This window comes from Cervus elaphus, chromosome 27 (assembly GCF_910594005.1).
Source record: "Cervus elaphus chromosome 27, mCerEla1.1, whole genome shotgun sequence".
NCBI lineage: Eukaryota > Metazoa > Chordata > Mammalia > Artiodactyla > Cervidae > Cervus > Cervus elaphus.
The window spans coordinates 51,058,887-51,078,494 of NC_057841.1; the positions used below are offsets into that span (position 1 = coordinate 51,058,887).

Genomic DNA, 19,608 nt, shown 5'->3' on the forward strand with positions numbered 1-19,608 from the left:
TTTTTAAGCAGACCTACAAATTATGTGGTGAAGTGTCCGACATTGTGAGAACCATAATAAGTCGGTGGCCCTCCGAATATCTAGTTGGGAAAGATTATGAAATAAAAAATGAACAGAGAGACGTTTGTCTGCCTTCAGACTGCTGTTAAAATCGTTTTTAAAAACAAAATCTGAAGTTATTCTCCCTACACCCACCTCCCAAAATGCAGCTGTGGTCTTCCGAGAACTTTTTTTTTCTCTCCTTCTTAATAAAAGAGAGCAGTCTGAGAGTGAAACAAGACATCTGATTTCAGAACCCAAAGAAGAAAGAATAGACTAAATGAGTGATGGAAAAAGCATACTGACAATTTCCATTCTCAAAAAAAAAAAATCAAGCATTATTTTCCTAACAGCAGGTGTTGCCAGGAGCACAAATGGAATATTAATCTTATCTTCTAAGCCATTCCCCCTGCCTTGCACCCACCAGAGAAAGCTACCCCCCACCCCAAGATTGAACATCCTGAGCAAAAGTCCTGAGGAGGATTTCTGCCCTTTCTGGCTGGCACGGCTGCACGTCTAGTATGTCTCCAAAACCTGGACCCACATAGCTGGGGCTCAGAGACCAAATGCGGCTTCCTTCCCCGCCGCTGGGAGCAACAGCGGCTCATCCCGGATCAGCCAAACCTAAACCCACAGGTTTCGTGGTGAGCCGCCAGCTGGCCCCTGAAGGAAGTATCGACGAGACCCAGGGCCAGCACACAGAAGAGAGAAGTTGGTTTTGGCCGGCTCAGCCAGCGACTGCTGACAAATATTTGTGAATGGCCAGAGCCGGGGAGCCGGGGCTCCATTGTTGGAGCCCGAGGCCCAGCCCCAAGTCTGGTCCAGGGGCTAAGGCCCTCTCAGCCCGTTCCCAGGCCAAGGACGTGGGCCTCAAGGGATCATCGGCATGGCGGGTCTCCGTGATAGCTCAGCCCTTCCTTACTGAGGGGGCTGGATTTGAGGGCACCTGGGAGACAGGAGGTTGGACGCTTGGGAGCCATGACCCACTGACTTGGCTGGACACACTCCTGAGAGCCTCTGCGAGGCTCTCTGCTGTGGGACTTCTCTTCACTGAGCCTCATCTGACTTATCTGTAAAATGGGAAGAAAGGTTCTTGACTGACCTGCACATAGAGACCAGTCCCAACAGTCACTAACCCTGAAAACTAAGCAGCAAAAAGGGCTCCGTGCCCTGTGCCCCTCCTCCAGGGACATCTTCCCTGCCCTCCTAGGGGCCACCCAACCAACCTCATTTGCCATCCAGCCCCATAACAGCCCTCTCCCTTTTGCATTCATGAGTTTTGTCTCCGCATTTAGGAGCAGACCCTCGAAGGTGGACCCCCAAACCTCTCCTTCCCTCCTGCAGACATCACTCCACGTGTGCAAAGGAGCTGCCACTTAGGCAGAATGAGTCTCAGAACACCCACCGGTGCTCAGCAACCTGGGGCATTCTTCCTGGTCATTGCTTTGTTGACAGGACTGGCTGGCTCCAAGGTCTTTTTTTTTTTTTTTTTGGCTGCATTGGGTCTTAGTTGTAGCACAAAGGATCTTCATTGGGGCACACAGCCTCTGTAGTTGCGGCAGGCAGGCTCAGTAGTTGTGGCATGTGGGCTTAGTTTCCATGTGGCATGTGGGATCTTAGTTCCCCAACCAGTGATCAAACCTGAGTCCCCTGCATTGCAAGGCAGATTCTTAACCACTGGACCACTAGGGAAGTCCCTCCAAGGTTTTTTGAGCCAGAAGGACATGGAGTTCCAGGCCCCGCACAATTTCCAGAAAAGCTCTGCAACAACTAGGCTGATTTCTTTCCAGGATCTTGACCACCATGTAGAAATTACTTCCTTTCTCCTCTGGGTGGAAAGAGGTGGGATTTTTTGAGAGGTGGGGAGGAGGACTGGGAGGATGCTGGGCAGAGAGAGGGGAATTCCTGATACGGCAAGTAGGAAGCCAGTTTCAAGACAGATCCCGGGAAGGGCTTGGTCAACTGTCCTTTGGGGGGCATTCTTTGGGCCATAGTTGCAGGCAGCACAAGAATTCTAAATAAGGATGACAGAAGTTGTGAGAATCAAGCATTATCTGCCAGGGAATTTCCAAGGTTCTTCTCTGGGCTTAATAATTACTCACACTCAAAGAAACAAAGAGAGTGGAAGGAAAAAAGGTCAATCAGTGTAAAGTAGCTATTTAAAATCATAAAAGATGACGCTGTTTAAGTGGTGCCTTCAATATATCAGCAAATTTGGAAAACTCAGCAGTGGCCACAGGAATAAAGAAGGTCAGTTTTCATTCCAGTCCCAAAGAAAGGCAGTGCCAAAGAATGTTCAAATTACTGTACAGTTGCACTCATTTCACATGCTAGCAAACTTATGCTGAAAATCCTTCAACCTAGGCTTCAGCAGTTCATGAACCGAGAGCTTCCAGATGTACAAGCTGAGTTTAGAAAAGGCAGAGGAACCAGAGACCAAATTGCCAACATTCACTGGATCATGGAGAAAGCAAGAGAATTCCAGAAAAACTTCTAATTTATTGACTACACTAAAGCCTTCGACTGTGTGGATCACAACAAACTGTGCAAAATTCTTCAAGAGATGAGAATACCGGATCACCTTACCTGTCTCCTGAGAAAGCTGTAGGTGGATCGAGAAGCAACAGTTAGGACTGGACATGGAATAACTGGTTGATTCAAAATTGGAAAAGGAGTACAACAAGTCTGTATAGTGTTCCCCTACTTATTTAACTTCTATGCAGAGTACATCATGTGAAATGCAAGACTGGTTGAATCACAAGCTGGAATTAAAGATTGCCAGAAGAATATCAACAACCTCAGATATGCATATGATACTACTCTAATGGCAGAAAGTAAAGAGGAACTAAAGAGCCTCTTGATGAGGGTGAAAGAGGACAGTGAAAAAGTTGGCTTGAAAGTCAGCATTCAAAAAAACTAAGATCATGTCATCCGGTCCCATCACTTCAGGGCAAATAGATGGGGAAAAAATGGAAACAGTGACAGACTTTATTTTCCTGGGCTCCAGAATCACTGCGGACAGTGTCTGCAGCCATGAAAAGACACTCAGAAGGAAAGCTATGACAAATCTATACAGCGTATTAAAAAGCAGAGGCATCACTTTGCTGACAAAAGTCTGTTTAGTCAAAACTATGGTTTTTCCAGTAGTCATGGATGGATGTGAAAGTTGAACCAAAAGAAGGCTGAGCACCGAAGAATTGATGCTTTTGAACTGTGGTGTTGGAGAAGACTCTTGAGAGTCCCTTGGACTGCAAGGAGATCCAACCAGTCCATCCTAAAGGAGATCAGTCCTGAATATTCATTGGAAGGACTGATGCTAAAACTGAAACTCCAGTACTTTGGCCACATGATGCAAAGTGCTGACTCAATGGAAAAGACCCTGATGTTGAGAAAGATTGAAGGCCAAAAGGAGAAGAGGTCGGCAGAGGATGAGATGGTTAGATAGCATCACTGACTCAGCGGACACGAATCTGAGCAAGCTCCTGGAGATGGTGAAGGACAGAGGAGCCTGTCGTGCTCCAGTCCGTGAGGTTGCAAAACGTCCGACACAACTTAGCAACTGAACGAAAAAAAAATTTAAAAAATAAAAGTAGGGAGAATTTTAAAAAGGCTCAACAAAAAGTCCTGGGGAGTTGGCAGGTCGTGGAATTTCGTCTGCTCTCCCAGGGCTTCTCCGAATGAGGGGTCCAGAGCCCTGAGCTGACCTGTGTCTCGGGCGTCCGGCACATGTGAAGCCGGTTGGTGGTCTTGGGAGTAGCCCAGCGCAGTGAGTCACCTTGCTGGTGGGAACCAGCTTGTCCCTGTTGCCCTTTGCCCAGGTGCCCATGGTGATGGATTCCCCTGCTGTGAATGCAAACTGACCTTCTTCCAGAACTTAGTGTTAGGCCCATGCTGATTCCTGTGTTTCAAATGAGACCATTAGGGAAGGAAATTGAATGCCTTAGGCCAGTCGGTGGTGGTGGTGATGGTGGGATTGGCTGAAGGACATGCCTCTTTTGACTCTGCCGTGCGGGGCTAAGTCGCTTCAGTCATTTCTGACTCTGTGCAACCCTGTGGACTGTAGTCCACCAGGCTCCTCTGTCCATGGGATTCTCCAGGCAAGAATACTGGAATGGGTTGCCATAGCCTCCTCCAGGGGATCTTTCCGACCCAGGGATCGAATCCATGTCTTCTGATGTCTAACCTGCATTGGCAGGCAGGTTCTTGACCACTAGCGCCACCTGGGAAGCCCTAGTGACTCAAATTATTAAGATAAACACATCTAAAACCCCTGGATTTTTATGTATACAGTCAAACACAAGAGGACACTGAAGGACAGAGAGAAGGCAGACTGGCTGGGGACCTTGGCCCCTGAGGGGGTAACACAGCACTGAGTGAGTTTTCTTCTAAGCCTCATTAATCTCAGACTTGGAGTGAAAGTATTTGGCAACCCAGAAGCACCCACAGGTGAAGACAGACCAAAATGACCCCAGCGGAAGCCTGCCCTCTGCAGCCAGCAAACCAGAAAGGAGCAGCCTCTTAAGAGAGAGAACTCTTCAGCAGACGCCCTAGAAGAAACTAGCTCCATCCCACCTGTGCCAGTAGGGCCAAATGAAGGACCAAGATTCCACCTTCTCCAGGCTGTGACCAGGCACCCAGAGCCCGCCAGGGTGGGGTCAGGGAAGCCGAGAGGGCAGTTGGGACTCGTCCCTGGGAGTCACTGAGCACCCCGGCCTCTGTCAGTGGAGGCTACGTGGGGAGCAGCAGTGAGGCACCCTCCTCCTCCTGGCTAGGGAGGTGTCTGCGTGGAACCAGAAGCCCCGCTGTGGGCGGCATTAGAGTACCCCCCACTTGCTGTGTCAGAGAAGGCCTGGCGGGGAGCCTGACTTCTCCCCCCACCCTGCAGTAATGAGACTGTGCAGCTCTTTCTACCACCAGACCAAGGTCAGAGGATGCCAGCAGAAGAAGCCAGCCAAACAGGAAGAGCTGATTAAGTCAAGTCTCATCAAATAATGCCCAATCTGTCCAGCTTTCAACCAAAAATCTCCTGTCATACCAAAACCTTGAAAGATCTCACTTGAATGAAAAAAGATAGTACATGTCAATACCGAAATAACAGAAATGTTAGAATTGTCTGACAAAGATTTTAAAGCAGTCAGCATAAAAATGCTTCCAAGAGCAACTCCAAACCCTCTTGATACACCAAAAAAAAAAAAAGTGTCTGGACAAAGAAGTAGGAGAAATAACAAAGCATCAATGAAAACTTCAGAGTTAAAGGAAAACTCAGTGGATGGACTCAACACCCAAAGGGAAGAACCAGTGTCCTGGAAAAGAAACAGTAGAAATTATCTAGTCTGAGTAACAGTGAGAAAATAGAAAAGAATGAAATGAGCTTCACAGACCTAGAAGACCATAACAGAAAATCCAACAGGCATGTCATCCGGGAGGTAGCAGAAAAAAAGGGTGTAACTGAAAATGACCCAAAGAAACAATGGTTGAAAACTTCTCATGCATTGCTAGTGGGGATGTAAAATGGTACAGCCTCTATGGAAAACAGTTTGATAGCTTCTTTAAAAATTAAATATGCAGTTACCTTTCAACACAGCAGTGGTGCTTACAAGGATTTATTCAACAGAGATGAAAACTATGTCCAGACAGAAACCTGTGAACAGATTTTCTCAGCTGCTTTCTGCACAATAGCCAATAATTGGAAACAACCCAGATGTCTTTCACTGGGTAAGTGACTAAACTCACTGATATATTCACACCATGGAACACTACTCAGCAGTGAAAAAGGAACAACTGTGGATACATGCAATCACCTGGATGGATCGCCAGGGAATTATACTAAGTGAAAACAGCCAATCCCATTGGGTCACATGCTGTATGTATGTAACATTCTTGAGATGATCAAATGGTAGAAATGGAAACTAGATTAGTTGTCACCAGGGGCTAAGGAGGGAGAGAAGTAAGTGTGTCTATGAAAGGGCCACACAGCACAGGAGATGGTGGTGATGGAAATGTTCTAAATCTTGACTGAGTCAGTGTCAGAATCCTGGTTGTGATCTTGAACTGTAGTTTTGCAAGATGTTACCATGGAGGGAAGCTGGGAAAAGGATACAAAAAAAATCTCTCTGTATGCCTTCTTACAACTGCATGTGAATATAGATTCATAATTAATAAAAAGTTTAGAAAAATAAATGTTTGTTCATTTAGAAAACACAAATGAGGAAGAAAAGTCCTCATCCCGTCCCCCAGGGATAATGCATTTCGTTGAGCATCCTTCCAGATTTTTCTATGCATATAAATACTTGCCATAAAAACTAGCACTGTGCTCACTCACAACACACTTGCCACAGAGTGAACTTCTTCACCATGTTCGTCGTTTCACCGTCCATTTTTCTCTCTTCTATACACAACTGTGATTAACATCCCTGTGCTTTGATTATTTCCTTTCGATAAATTGTCACAAGTGGATAAATTGCACGGGCTAGCGGTTCACATGTTTTAGAGGCTTTTGTAACAAATTGTCGAATTTTCCTCCAAAAACATACTTCTAATAAAAACATGCTTCTCATATACAGTGTGTTATAAGTTACTGTTTGTGTGGCAACAGAAAGAAACCTATACATGTGTCTCTCGCTTGGCAACTTTATTTTTAAATTTTTTTTAAAAAGCGCTTTTTTAAAATGTTTCCGTATTTATTATTTTCAGCTGTGCTGAGTCTTCACCGCTGTGGGTACTTTTCTCTATTTGCGGCGAGTGAGGAGCTGCTCTTCGCTGTGGTGCATGGACTTCTCGCCCTGGGGCCTTCTTTTGTGCAGCACAGGCTGTAGACGCGTGGGCTGCAGTGTTGCGGTTCCCAGGCTCTGGAGCACAGGCTCAGTAGTCGTGGCTCAGGGGCTTAGGTATTCTGCAGCATGTGAGACCTTTCCAGGCCAGGGATTGAACCTGTGTCTCCTACATTGACAAGTAGATTCTTTACCACTGAGCCACCAGGGAAACCCTCACTTAAGTTTAACTCCCCCTCAAAACCCTGCCACCTAGGGAAAGCTTTTCTTTTAATTTTTTTTTTATTTTTATACAATGTTTAAAAGTTACTTTCTATTTACAATTATTGCAAAATTTGGATTATATTCCCCAAGTTGTATAGCACATCCTTGCGCTTATCTTACACTCAAGAGTTTGGGCCTCCCATTCCCGGACCCTTATATGGCCCTTCCCCACTGGTAAGCACTAGTTTGTTCTCTGTATCTGTGGGTCTGCTTTTTTTTTTGACCACACGAGAGATTGAACCTTTGCCCCTTGCAATGCAAGGGCAGAGTCCTAACTACTGGATCACCAGGGAAGTCCCTCTTCTTTTTAATTATATTCATTAGTCTGTTGTATTTTTTTGGATTCTACACATAAGTGATATCATACAGTATTTCTCTTTCTCTGTCTTTTCCCTTTTAGTATAATGCCCTCCATGTCCATCCATGTTGTTGCATATGGCAAATGTTACATCTTTTTTGTGGCTGAGTAGTATTCCATTGTGTATACACAACAACTTCTGTTGGTGAACACTTAGGTTGTATCCATGTCTTGGCAATTATAAGTAATGCTGCTATGGAACACTGAGGTACATATATCTTTTCAAATTAGTGTTTTTGGCTTTTTCAGATATATACTCAGGAGTGGAGTTGCTGGGTCATATGGTAGCTCTATTTTTTATTTTTTGAGAAACTTCCATAGTGTTTTCCATACTGCAGCTGTGGCTGCACCAATTTACATTCCCACCAATGCTGTACAAGAGTCCCCTTATTCTGCACATCCTCGCCAACATTTGATACTGGTAGAAGGGAAAAGCTTTTCAATGAAAAAATTTTCATTAATTTTAATGGGAAAAGGATCCATTTAACCCCAAACCCAAGATACCCCCAAATTTTCAGAGATACAAAATTATCAAGTGAACATTGAAATTGAGTTTCTATAAGTAATAATAATTTTAGAGCAAGTAAAGACAGTTTGTTCATAAAATGCAGTGCAGTGAAGGTCTGTTGTATTGTGCAAAGAGATGGATCACAGAATGGGATGGGAGCCTCATTTGCTAGAATGTAGAGCTTCTCTCCATAAACTGTCTTCACTCACTTTACAACTTTGAGAGGCTCATGGTTATCCTGTTCTCCAACTGTGCATCAAATAAGGTTACGACGTGGAAAACACCATTAGGGCAAAACAGGTGGAATGCAGAAGCACTTCCATGATGGAAGCAGCCCTTTGGTGCAAGACTGAAGGGTCCCCAGGATACCCCCCACCCCCTTGCTCTCTTTTAGTCTGTAGATCAAAACATTTGGGGTTTGTCCCATGATGCACAGCCCAGATTTGTTCCATGTGAGAATCTCTGGCCTCCCTGGTAGCTCAACTGGTAAAGAATCTGCCTGCAGTGCAGGAGACCCTGGTTCGATTCCTGGGTTGGGAAGATCCACTGGAGAAAAGATAGGCTACCCACTCCAGTTTTCTTGGGCTTCCCTTGTGGCTCAGCTGGTAAAAAATCTGCCTGCAATGCGGGAGACCTGGGTTCGATCCCTGGGTTGGGAAGATCCCCTGGAGAAGGGAAAGGCTACCCATTCCAGTATTCTGGCCTAGAGAATTCCATGGACTGTATAGTCCATGGGGATGCAAAGAATCAGACACGACTGAGTGGCTTTCACTTACTCAAGGATGAGACTCTCTGCTTTGAAATTGTCAAGTAAATCAGTGAGCCTGTTTGCCGAAAACTACCATGTTAAATATTACATCTGTAGTACAAGGCTCTGGCTACCATAACGTGATAGCAATAGATTGAGGCCCACCCTAACAGCTCCATTTTAACTTAATCACATCTTTAAAGGCCCTCACTCCAAATGCAGTCACATTCTGAGGTCCCAGGAGTTGAGGCTTCAAATACGAATTTGGAGGGAACACAATTCAGCCTGTAATAATTTCTTATAGCATTTTAAAAAATTATTTATTTATGTTTGGCTTCGTTTGGCCTTTGTTGCTGCACAGACGTCCTCTAGTTGCGGTGGTTGGGGGGCAGGGGGGTGGCTGCTCTCTAGTTGTCCAGGGTTCTTGTGGCAGTGGCTTCTCTTGTTGCAGAGCTCACTAGGGCATTCTGGCTTCAGTAGTTTCAGCTCACAGGCTCACGACTGTGATGTACAGGCTTAGTTGCTCCGCTACATGTGGGATCTTCCTGGACCAGGGATTGAACCTGTGTTCCTTGCATTGGCAGGCAGATTCTTAACTACCTAGACAATCAGGGAAGTCGTCTTATAGCATATTTTGTTCGTGGCTTGGGGGTGAAAATGTCAGTGTACCTAAAGAAAGGTTGTTTAACAAAAGGTATAACTGTTCACGGGCCATGATGGTTAAAACGTCATTAATACAATGCTTATAACGTTATCTGATGCTTCCCTTGTGGCTCAGTTGGGCTTCCCTTGTGGTTCAGCTGGTAAAGAATCCGCCTGCAATGCGGAAGACCTGGGTTCGATCCCTGGGTGGGAAAGATCCCCTGGAGAAGGGAAAGGCTACTCGCTCTAGTATTCTGGCCTGAAGAATTCCATGGACTGTATAGTCAGACTGTAAGAGTCGGACCCAACTGAGCGACTTTCACTTGCACTATCCGACGCAATTCTGTGCACACACCTTTCCTGGAACACGCATAGAATATATCCACAAAATGGGAACTGTTGCTTCAAGAAACATAGTAGGGGTCTGGAAATAGTCAGGAAGGTTCGCTGTATACTCTAATTGTATCACTTTAATTTTGTTTCCTACACATGTATTAATGCATATTCTAATAAGGGAATAAAACACTTTTTTTTTTCATTTATTTTTATTAGTTGGAGGCTAATTACTTTACAATATTTAATGTTTTTTGCCATACATTGACATGAATCAGCCATGGATTTACATGTGTTCCCCATCCCGATCCCCCCTCCCGCCTCCTTCTCCACCCGATCACTCTGGGTCTTCCCAGTGCACCAGCCCTGAGCACTTGTCTCATGCATCCATCCTGGGCTGGTGATCTGTTTCATCCTTGATAATATACTTGTTAAAACACTTATTTTAAGTCAAGAGTTGACTTAAATCCTGAGTAATCGTAGGGACCTGTCTGTCATATTCTCTGCTGTAACCCCAGGCCCCATTGCAGAGCCTGGTGCATAGGAGGCCTTCAGTGAGAGTACTGAGGAATGAAGAAATGAATTACTCTGCAGGTATTTGGACACAGGGACCCTGGCCAGCGGCCCCAGTGACCCTCTCTTGTCTTTCCCCTTTGGTTGGCAGGCGGCAGCAGAGACCCCCAGGAGGGAACAAGCCCCAACAGCACGGTGACCACCCGCCGGGCAGTGCCAAACACAACAGGGACCACCAGAAATCCTCCCAGGGGGGCTCGGCACCCCACCCCTCAGGGAGGTCCAGCCACCACGGCTATAGCCAGAACCGGCGCTGGCACCACGGCAACATGGAGCATCCTTCCGGCGACAAGGGGAAGGCAGGCGCCCACCGCAATGCCAAAGAGACCGTGCCCACAGAGAGCCCCAGACTTGAGGACGCCCTGGGGGACGCTGGGCACGGCGGCCTCGAGTCCCCCCGCAGCCCTGATGCCCTGGCCCCGGCGGCTTCCGAGAGGCTCACCCTGCTACAGCCGGGGTGTCCAGAGGCCGAGACAAAGCTTAAAGACAGTATTATTCCCGAGCGCGGCGGGGAGCGCCCCAAAATTACCCTGCTCCAGTCTTCCAAAGACAGGCTGCGGCGAAGGCTGAAAGAAAAGGTACCGGTAATTGAATTTTCCTTGTTCTCTTGCACCAGGGAGGACAGCACGAGGTAGGCACCTGGGTGGAAGGGCTTGGGGGTGCGGGCCTGGGGAGCCGTGTGGAGGCAGGCTCGTGTGCAGGCAGAGACCAGCGCCTGCTCTCTGCTGCCCGAGAGACCCCTGGTCCCCAGAAGGCAGACCAGCTCTGCATGTGAACTCCCTCCAGCACAACCCTGCAAGAGGCCAGGCTGGACACTTGGTACCAGCCCCCAGCCTGAGAAGGAAGGGTGGGGGAAGAGGCATGTACCTCCAGGTGATGGGAGGGCGGCAGAGAAGGCCTGGTGTTCCCCCCAACCCACTCCGCCACAGCATTATCTGGGGGCGGATGCCACCCTGTTAGTGCTAAAGGGCATCTGGGGAGAACACAGAGCCTATGAGATAAGAATGCTTCTCCCCAAGGTGAGTACCAGCCAGGCTGTGCTCCCTGCCAGGGGAGAGAGAGCAAAGGTGAGTGGGACAGAGTGCAGCAGGCTGGCTTCAGCCTTGCCACTCCCCTCCCTCACCAACCAGCAGCAGGGAGGGGCCCGGGGATGGGAGGGGGCAAGATTTAAGGAGGCACTCACTGTCAGCATCGCTCAGGTGCCCATCCTGCACGGGCATGGCCCTGAGAAGGAGGGCCTCCTTAAATTTGGAATGCGCGTCTCATTCTTCACCCTACTCCTGGCCCTGGCCTCCAGAGCCTGGTTCACACATTCAGGAAGAGGATGCCCCGAGCCTCCAGAGGAGAGCTGGGGTTCTTCCCTGGCAACGTTAGGTCCACTCTGCTCACCCTAACTCCCCATCCCCAGCCACAGGTGCAGGTAAGGTCACCTTGGAGAGGAAGTGTTCCCAGGAAAGGCCAGCTTGCCCCCAGCTTTCCCAGGCTTGGGGAGGCTACATGGAGTCCTCCTTGTGGGGCTTCTGCAGAGCTCAAAGTTCCCGGCTTCTACCCAGCCTCTCTCGACTGCCTTCTCGCCTCCAACTTTCACCTCCAAGGGCCAGGTCCACACTCAGTTGGGACAAGGCAGGTCAGACCTCTTCCCCGCTCAATTCTGGAAGCTGACATGCTGCACCTGGCGTCCCTTATAGCCCCTCTGTATATTCCGCATGGGGCACACTCCCACCCACACTCCCCAAGGGGCAGGCGCTGTGAGATCCTAGAGAAAAGCATCCTTCATTTCCTTACGTCCCAGAGGTGGGAGCCTGGAGAGGTTCTCAAGTGTACGCCGTGTGTGGTCTTTGCCTGAAGAGTTTCCTGGACAGATTGCTTCAGTTCAGCCAGAGAGAGAATTGCTAAGTTCTCTTCAATTCTGCTAAATGCAACCGTGGGGCCACAGAGCAAAACAACATGGGCTTTAGAGTCCAGCAAACCAGTTGGGTCCTCACTCTGCTTTTGATTGGCTAGGTGGCCCTGGGCAAACCACCCCGCCTCTCTGTGCCCTCAGTTTACCCATCTGTAAAATGGATATTTACAAGGTGGTGTAATACTGCCTTGTAGACAGACTGAAGGTCAAATGTCATGACCTGTGAGAAGACCCATGTGGGTGATTATTCTACACACTGACCACTATTCCTGTTTGTGGTTAGGATGGGGCAGGAAGGGAGAAATAGAACAGATAAGGTACATCTGTGATGCCCGTATTTCAGCTGTAAAGACTGCACTGAGGTCCAGCCTCCTGAACTCCTGGACCAGGAGGACGTGGACTCGGGCAATGGCAGAACTCAAAGAAAGCTATATAGACGATCTAATCTAACCTCCTCATGTATCTGGGAGGAAGCTGAAGCCCAGGGAGTGAAGCCACTTCCCAGAGCCATCCAACTAGAGAGAAAGAACAGGTTTGAGAACCCCGGTCTGAGCCTCCTGCCCAGGGTTCTTCTGGTGATGACAGAATGGCAAACATGGGCCCCCCTCTGTGTCCCTGACCCTGCCCTTCAACCCTGGTTTCACATCCCAGCAGCTAAGTCCATCACACTCGTGGCCACCAGTCTCCTGGGTTTGAGTACATACTTCTCAGACTGTCAGATCCATTTTCTTCCTCCTGCAGCACAGGTCTGGTCCCAATTGTAGTGAAACCTCTAATGGGTGTGGGGTTTTTTCATCTGAAATTTCCCTCTGTGAAGTGCCAGTTGTTTCTGTGGCACTTTGGAGGATTCCTTACTGTGCGGTACTTGTTGTAAAAAGCCAGCACATGATGCCAAGGCCATGTCACAGGGCTCGCTATACCCAGAGAGCATGACAGGCCTCAGGCTGAAGTCCATCATAAGTCCAGAGCCGAGAGTCTGGAGGACAAGGTGTAGCCACTCTGTGGGCACCTTTAACCAACACAGAAAGCATTTGGGATGCCACCTCCTTCCTGACCTTAGTCTTCCTACCCATGTTTTCTCTTGGCCCAATTTCTGATCTGTTAGTTTATTTCTTCTTTAATAAGCCCCATTAAATCATTTCTACATTGAGACATCTGATGGACAGGTAGATCCAACAAACCAAGCCAATGTGTATGAGAAACCTGGTTTAAGAGCTATAGCTCACAAAAAAAGGATGCACTCAGGGTGTCACAGGGGCCAAGCAAAAAGGTAACAGGGAGCTTGGGGCCCGAGGGTCCTTGGTGGAGGTCGGGTCCCAAGGGAATCAGACTGTCAGTTCTAGAAGTGTCACGGGTCCCTTCTGAGGGTGACAGGCCTCCCTACACGGAAACCTGGAAACCCTCGGCGGAAACCCGGGCCCCACTCAGGCACCACTAGATTTGTCCCCTACACCTCCCCATCCCTCCCACCAGGATGAAGTGGCCGTGGAGACCACCAGCCCTCAGCAGAACAAGATGGACAAGTTGATCGAGATTCTGAACAGCATGCGGAACAACAGCAGCGACGTGGACGCCAAGCTCACCACCTTCATGGAAGAGGCCCAGAACTCCACCAACTCGGAGGAGATGCTGGGGGAGATCGTGCGCACCATCTACCAGAAGGCTGTGTCCGACCGCAGCTTTGCCTTCACGGCCGCCAAGCTCTGCGACAAGATGGCACTCTTCATGGTGGAGGGGACCAAGTTCCGCAGCCTGCTGCTCAACATGCTTCAGGTAATGGACGCCAACAGCTGCGCCTCCCGCCCCGCCCGCCGGTGGGCCGTCTCTGGAGAGAGGGCTGAGGATTCTGACCACGGTCGGACTGCTCCCGAGTTCCACCCTTGCCCGATTAATTATAGAAAATAAAAAGGCACTCAGGGGGCAAGGGATGAGTGACCAGATTTGCGTGTGTTTGTGTGAGGGCTCCATGGTTACGATGGACCAATATAATTTTATAGGTGCTTCGGGTGTAACCAGCCTTCCCTGCTTTCTATTTCCATGATAAGAGGGCTGCCTCTTGTCTTAGACCAGCTCTTGTGCTTTGACCTCTCCACGTCCCAGCGCACACACATGTGCCGTGGACTTTTCTTTTCCTCCTCCTCCTCCCCCTCCCAGGACAACCCCCAGGCCCTGCAGGTGATGCGCTGCTTGTAGGTGGTGCTGAGACAGGTCTCAGCAAAAGGCATATGGCAAAAGGGCTTTGAGTCGCGAAGCTGCTATCTGTCTGCTGACGCGCTGGGCTCCTTGAAACCTCTTCTGGGCCAGAGAGAGGTCAGAGACCATCTTGATTCTTGGTGCCTCCCCACTCCAAGCCCCCCTACCCAGAGAGCTTAACCCTTCCCCTCCCCTTCCTTCCTCTGTGGGTGCCGACATCCAGCGATGGTTTTACTGGGGTGTGTAATGGGCATGGGCGTGGGCCCTTAAACTGGGCAGAGGGCTGTGTGATCTCCTAGGTGGGGAGCTGAAGGCTATCTCTCTTTACCGTGGTCACAAGCGAACCGGTCCCAGCACTGGTGGCATCGTGGAGAGATAGCAGGTGGCCCAGGATAGTGGCCATACCAGGCCTAGGACTATCCTTGGAGACTCTCGGCTGGGGGAAAAGTCATCTCGGCTCCTCCTCTGTACCTTAGAAATATGCATTGAGTTTCAGCCCAGGTAGGGTAAAACAGGAGCTTGAAAGTTCTGGAAGTAGGATTAGAGAGCCAGAAGAAACCACCTGCAGGTCTTTCTTAAGGATGGTGCCCGTGTAATAGATGATCTGGACCGTGACATTTCTGAGAGTCAGGGGCTCTGTTCATCATCAGTCCTAGACCCCCGGTGTTGACCAGGACATGTGGTCAGCCTGGTCTTAGCCACCTGATTTCGCAGTCTCTGCCGTCCCTTCCCCAGGAACAGGGAGGGAGGAGCCCCCACCCAAGGCTGCCCGTGGGCTCCATCCCGCCGCCCTCCCGTCTTCCCAGGGCAACTGCTCACTGCAACCCGAGCTGTGCTGGCCAGCCCGGGCTGCTTCTGTCCAGCTCGCAGCCCCGATCAGGTTCCTGTTCCTGGATCGCCCACGCTCCCCGGTGACGAATTCCCGCATTACCTGAGGGATTTGCACGTCGGGCATGTTCCTCGTGGGCCGGAATGTCCTGGGAGAGTGTGGAGGGTGATGGCAGGGAGCAGCCTGTCTGCCACATATGGCCAGGCCTGGGGGGGCAGGGGCGGGGGTCAGGGACAGATCGACCTTTGGCCTTGGCTTCTGTGAAGAGAAGGGCCAGGATAGGGCAAGACTTCTGATGTTGGTTGCCAGCTCAGCGTAACCAGCCGGCGCCCGTGGTGGACACACACACACACACACACACAGCGCGGGATGAGAGGCGTCCAGCCGGGAAGGGCAGCTGGCCGCAGGGGTCACCTGAGATCCTGCCCGGGTCAGGCTTCTCTTCCAGTGACCTGTGGTTAGAGTGGCCTTGCTCACAATGTCTGGCAGAGCATCAGCCCTGGGACGTGCTCAGCCTCAAACAGAACCCTTTGGCCCCCTACACCCCACCTCTCCATCCCCACAGAAATGGATTGGCTTAGGCCAGCAGGATCAAAATGTCCCCTTGGCCCCCGCTGTCCCCTTCATCCCTTGCAGCCTCAGCTTAAGTGTAAGAGGGAGCTCCTTGAAGTGTGTAACCAGAGGGCTAGGGCTGAACCTTCAGGCCTCCTGGGTCGTTGTTCAAGGCCCCTTGGCCCCCACGGAAGGTGGGCTGGGTGCGCTGACTCCTGGCACATCCCCCGTTATGAGGGAGGAAGCCAGCCCCACGTGTCTGACGGAGCCTCGCGGGCCCTGCTCCTCTGCTGCTGAGGAACTGCTAGGTTGGAGTAGGCTTTCCAGGCAGCATCATTCATGGCCATTCACCACCCCAGACCCACAAGGCTCAAGAAAAGAGAGCAGGGGGCGTAACTCATCAAACCTCACTTTTCTCATGACCCACCGGGGTGTCTCTCTTCACCTGCTTTCATTTTCTGGCAAACCTGATTTGTGTCCCTTCCCTGGGCCCCAGCACCTTCCCCCCATGCCCCCTGCCCCCAGCCTTTCTCCCTCTGAGGTTCACACTCCGCTCCAGGCACTCAGGGTCCACTGCCTCTGGATCCCCAGCCAGCCCCCAGTTCAGTTCAGCCACCCCTGAGATGCCCTTCACGTGGTGAGGTTTCACCACTGCCTGTGTGTACAGGTTCTGAGATCTGGCCCAGTGATGCTGGCTGCATGATGCTGGCTACAAAGTGGACAGGCTGTGAGGCGCCCCGTGAACACAGCTCCCGGCAGCTGTCTTTGGATGTTTTGCCCTCCTTGGCCGAGCACTTCCACTGTCTGGGCTTCGGCAGCGGGAGCTGGCAGCCCCAGAGGAGACGGGCAGGCTCTGATGTCGGGGACGCTGGCGCAGAGCGTGGGCTGCCTGCCAAGCTGGGACGCAGCCCCTATGGAGAGGGAAGTGAGAGCGAACCCAGGGAAGGGTCAAAGGACCTTTCACCCCTTGCAGCCAAACTCAGCTTTGTCATCTCAAGGAACCCGAAAGCACCGCCCTCATGAGCCCTGACAGTGCCAGAGATCTTGGGGTCCCAGGGGACCCCTGTCACCAGCCCCATGGCTCAGAAATCATCTTCAGTTTTTACATCTAAACTGTCTTCTTGCTTTAGGTGTGATTGTTTTCTAAGTAGTGTTCTGGTAAATAAAATTCTGCTTACTAAACAGGCATTTCTCAAATGTCTGTTATGTGCCAGGCATGCATGTCAGTGCTTCTCAAACTTGCATTTGTGTTTGAATCACTTGAGAGTCTATAAATAGAGGTTCTGATTCAGGAAATCTGGGTAGAACCTGAGAGGCTACATTTCTAACAAGCCCCCAGGGTGATGGCGGTGCTGCTGCTGGCCCAGGGACCACACTTTGAGTACTAAGACATTGGATGACTGATGGCTTGTAGTGATGGGTCAAGTTCACAGGCAGGCCGACTGAGGCATGGTCTTTTAAAGGTGTGATGTCACAAGTGGGGACCCAGTCTGGGAATATGGAGTTCCAGCCACTCGGTTTTCTTCGGGGCCCTGTCTCTCAGCCTACCTCCCCTTCAACATCTCAGGGGGAGATGTTTTTAAAACATACCTATGTGGGCATTCTCCCCCGGACCGACTGAATTAGTCTCCACAGGGATGGGCATGGGCATCCTTTCTTAAAGAACTTCCCACCTGATTCTGCACTGATGGAGTGCCCCTGTTAGGAAGGTAACTCCAGAGACGCTCTGTCTGCTCCACTGTTGTCCCTTATGAACCGGTTGACCCTGCCCATCACCCCATGAATCATCCAAGAAATGGGCCCCAGGTCCTGGGCTTTTTGCTGAGTGATGAGAAGGAGTCAGAGCCTGAGCTGGTGAGAGAGCTCGAAAAAATAGGAGACGTTGGCAAGCGAGCGCATCCCTTCCCCTCGCCCAGCCTCAGGTGCCCCTCTGTGCAGCGAGGAGGCTGGCTTGGACCGTCGCAGGAGACCTCTCTCCCGCACCTCGCTGTTCTGAGGGTCCTCCTGGGAAACCTCCACCCTCACGGGTCAGCCAGGTGGGGGGGCCTCTGCGGTCCCTCGGGCCCCTTTTTTCTCTGCTCTCAGCTCCGTCCCCCATCTCCTTTTCCTTTCTCTTGGCCTCAGACGTTTGTCACAGCACCTGTCACGTGTTTTAGGAAAAGGGCCTCCCTCTTCAACCCCCTGGGGGTTGCCAGGCTCGGCCATCAGTAAAGTTCAGGAGGTGATTCGTGTCCCTTGCCCCACCCCTCCCCACCCGGCTCCCACGCTGCTTGATCGCAGGGTCCCACACCCAGGAGAAGATGTGTGCTTATGGATTCTGACTTCTAGGAGAACGTGGGCGGCCCACAACCCCTGGGCTACGGAAGTCACCAGGACTCCGCCCCGATCTCCCCCAAGGAATCGCGGTACCATGAGGGGGCGGGAGGGGGGGCTCTGGTGTCACTGCGAGGTGAAGAATGAGCGAGCCTCTTTTTATGGGACCTTTGGAATGACAGGAATTGGAGGCCTGAGCCCCCGCCGCCCAGCACTGCCCCGTCACCACCCTGGACCTTCCGCTCAGGCTCAGAGAGTGCTCCTTTGCTGAGATATGCTTGGGCAGTGTCAGTTCAAGCCCTCCTCTGTTGAAATGTGTGTGCCCTGTTTAGCCAAGAGGTGTCTGCATCTGAGCTATGCAGAGCAAAGTATTATTAGAGCCGGCATCAGTGTGTCTGTAACTGAACCCCGCTCTCCCTAGCAACCGTTGTCAACAACACATCTAACAGAAGGAGGCGATACCTTTTTTTGAAGGAAAGAAAAAAAAAAAAAAACCTCATCTCACCAAGTCGTAAACACAGCAGGGCTGTTGTGAAAAGACAACTCAGAATCAGAATCTGGCGTGCAACCAGGTTTCAAAATGAATTGCTCTCTGCCAGCAACTTCTAGAAGACAGCCTCTTAAAAAGCTGACCTGGAGCTAGAAAATGGATAAGCTCTGCAGAGTTTCTGGCTGGGTCACCATTAAGCATCACGTTTGGGGCTTTTGACACACAGAAACTCAATCAAGTGGTGACAGGGCTTCTATGGGGCCTCTGAAGGGTCCCTGGGAGTAATTTTAACTGGGGCACTCGAGATTTTCTGGTCTGGCTGCCCCATCAGTAAATCAAAATACAAGCTGCATCTTCAGGACTTAGGTGATCCTTTATCCCACTTATACCCCGTTTCTCCCATCTCTGTCTCCTGGTCATAGTCCCTTGCTTGCTGGCTTGGGCAAAGGCACTGGGCTGGGAATAGGGAACCTCCTTATCTCTTGGTTGTCTCAAGGTTTCAGAAAAGTCAAACGTTGTTCCTCTTTTCCCAGAATGTGGAGTTCTCAATCCCAATCTTTTATGTTGGGAGGGAGAAGGACTGGCATTGATTCTTCGGGTTCTAACCAGAGTTGTAAGTTGAATTATTAAGTTCTCATCTGAGTTGTAAGTTCCTCAAGGGCAGGAGTCCTGGTTGTGTGATGCTTGGTCCCCGGCCCCTGGCACCAAGACTTGTACACAGTGGATGCTCAGCAAGTGCCTGTGGGGGGAGGCACAGGGCCCTCAGTCTTAGGTACCAGGGCTCCTGGTGCGAGACGGGCTTCTCAGCTCTTCTGAGCACTTTGCTGCGTGTGAACCTGGAGAGTCTCTCCCCAGGGTGGCTCCAGGGCAGGATCCATCCCCGACAGTGACTCAGCGAGGCCACCAGGTCGTGGGGCTGAATGGGGGCGGTCAGTCCAGCACCCCAAGCTCTTGGCTCCTGTGAAAATGTTACTCGCTCATTCGTGTCCGACTCTTTGCGACCCCACGGACTGTAGTTCGCCAGGCTCCTCTGTCCATGGCATTCTCCAGGCAAGAATACTGGAGTGAGTAGCCATTCCCTTCTATAGGGTAT

At 50.5% G+C, this 19,608-nt stretch overlaps 1 protein-coding gene across 7 annotated transcripts in view; it reads left to right on the forward strand.

Annotated features, from left to right (window-relative positions):
- The window catches only part of CTIF (cap binding complex dependent translation initiation factor), a 315,019-nt gene that overhangs the window by 201,257 nt on the left and 94,154 nt on the right, over positions 1–19,608 (forward strand). For 6 of the 7 annotated variants that reach the window (XR_006338151.1, XM_043889185.1, XM_043889187.1 and 3 more), the window contains exons 8-9: positions 10,327–10,819; positions 13,612–13,911. Coding sequence is in view for 6 of the 7 variants with exons in the window: in XM_043889185.1 (XP_043745120.1) it covers positions 10,327–10,819; positions 13,612–13,911 (793 nt within the window). In the remaining variant the exon portion in view is untranslated. The remainder of the gene's footprint in view (positions 1–10,326; positions 10,820–13,611; positions 13,912–19,608) is intronic. The other variant, XM_043889190.1, reaches the window with a different exon arrangement.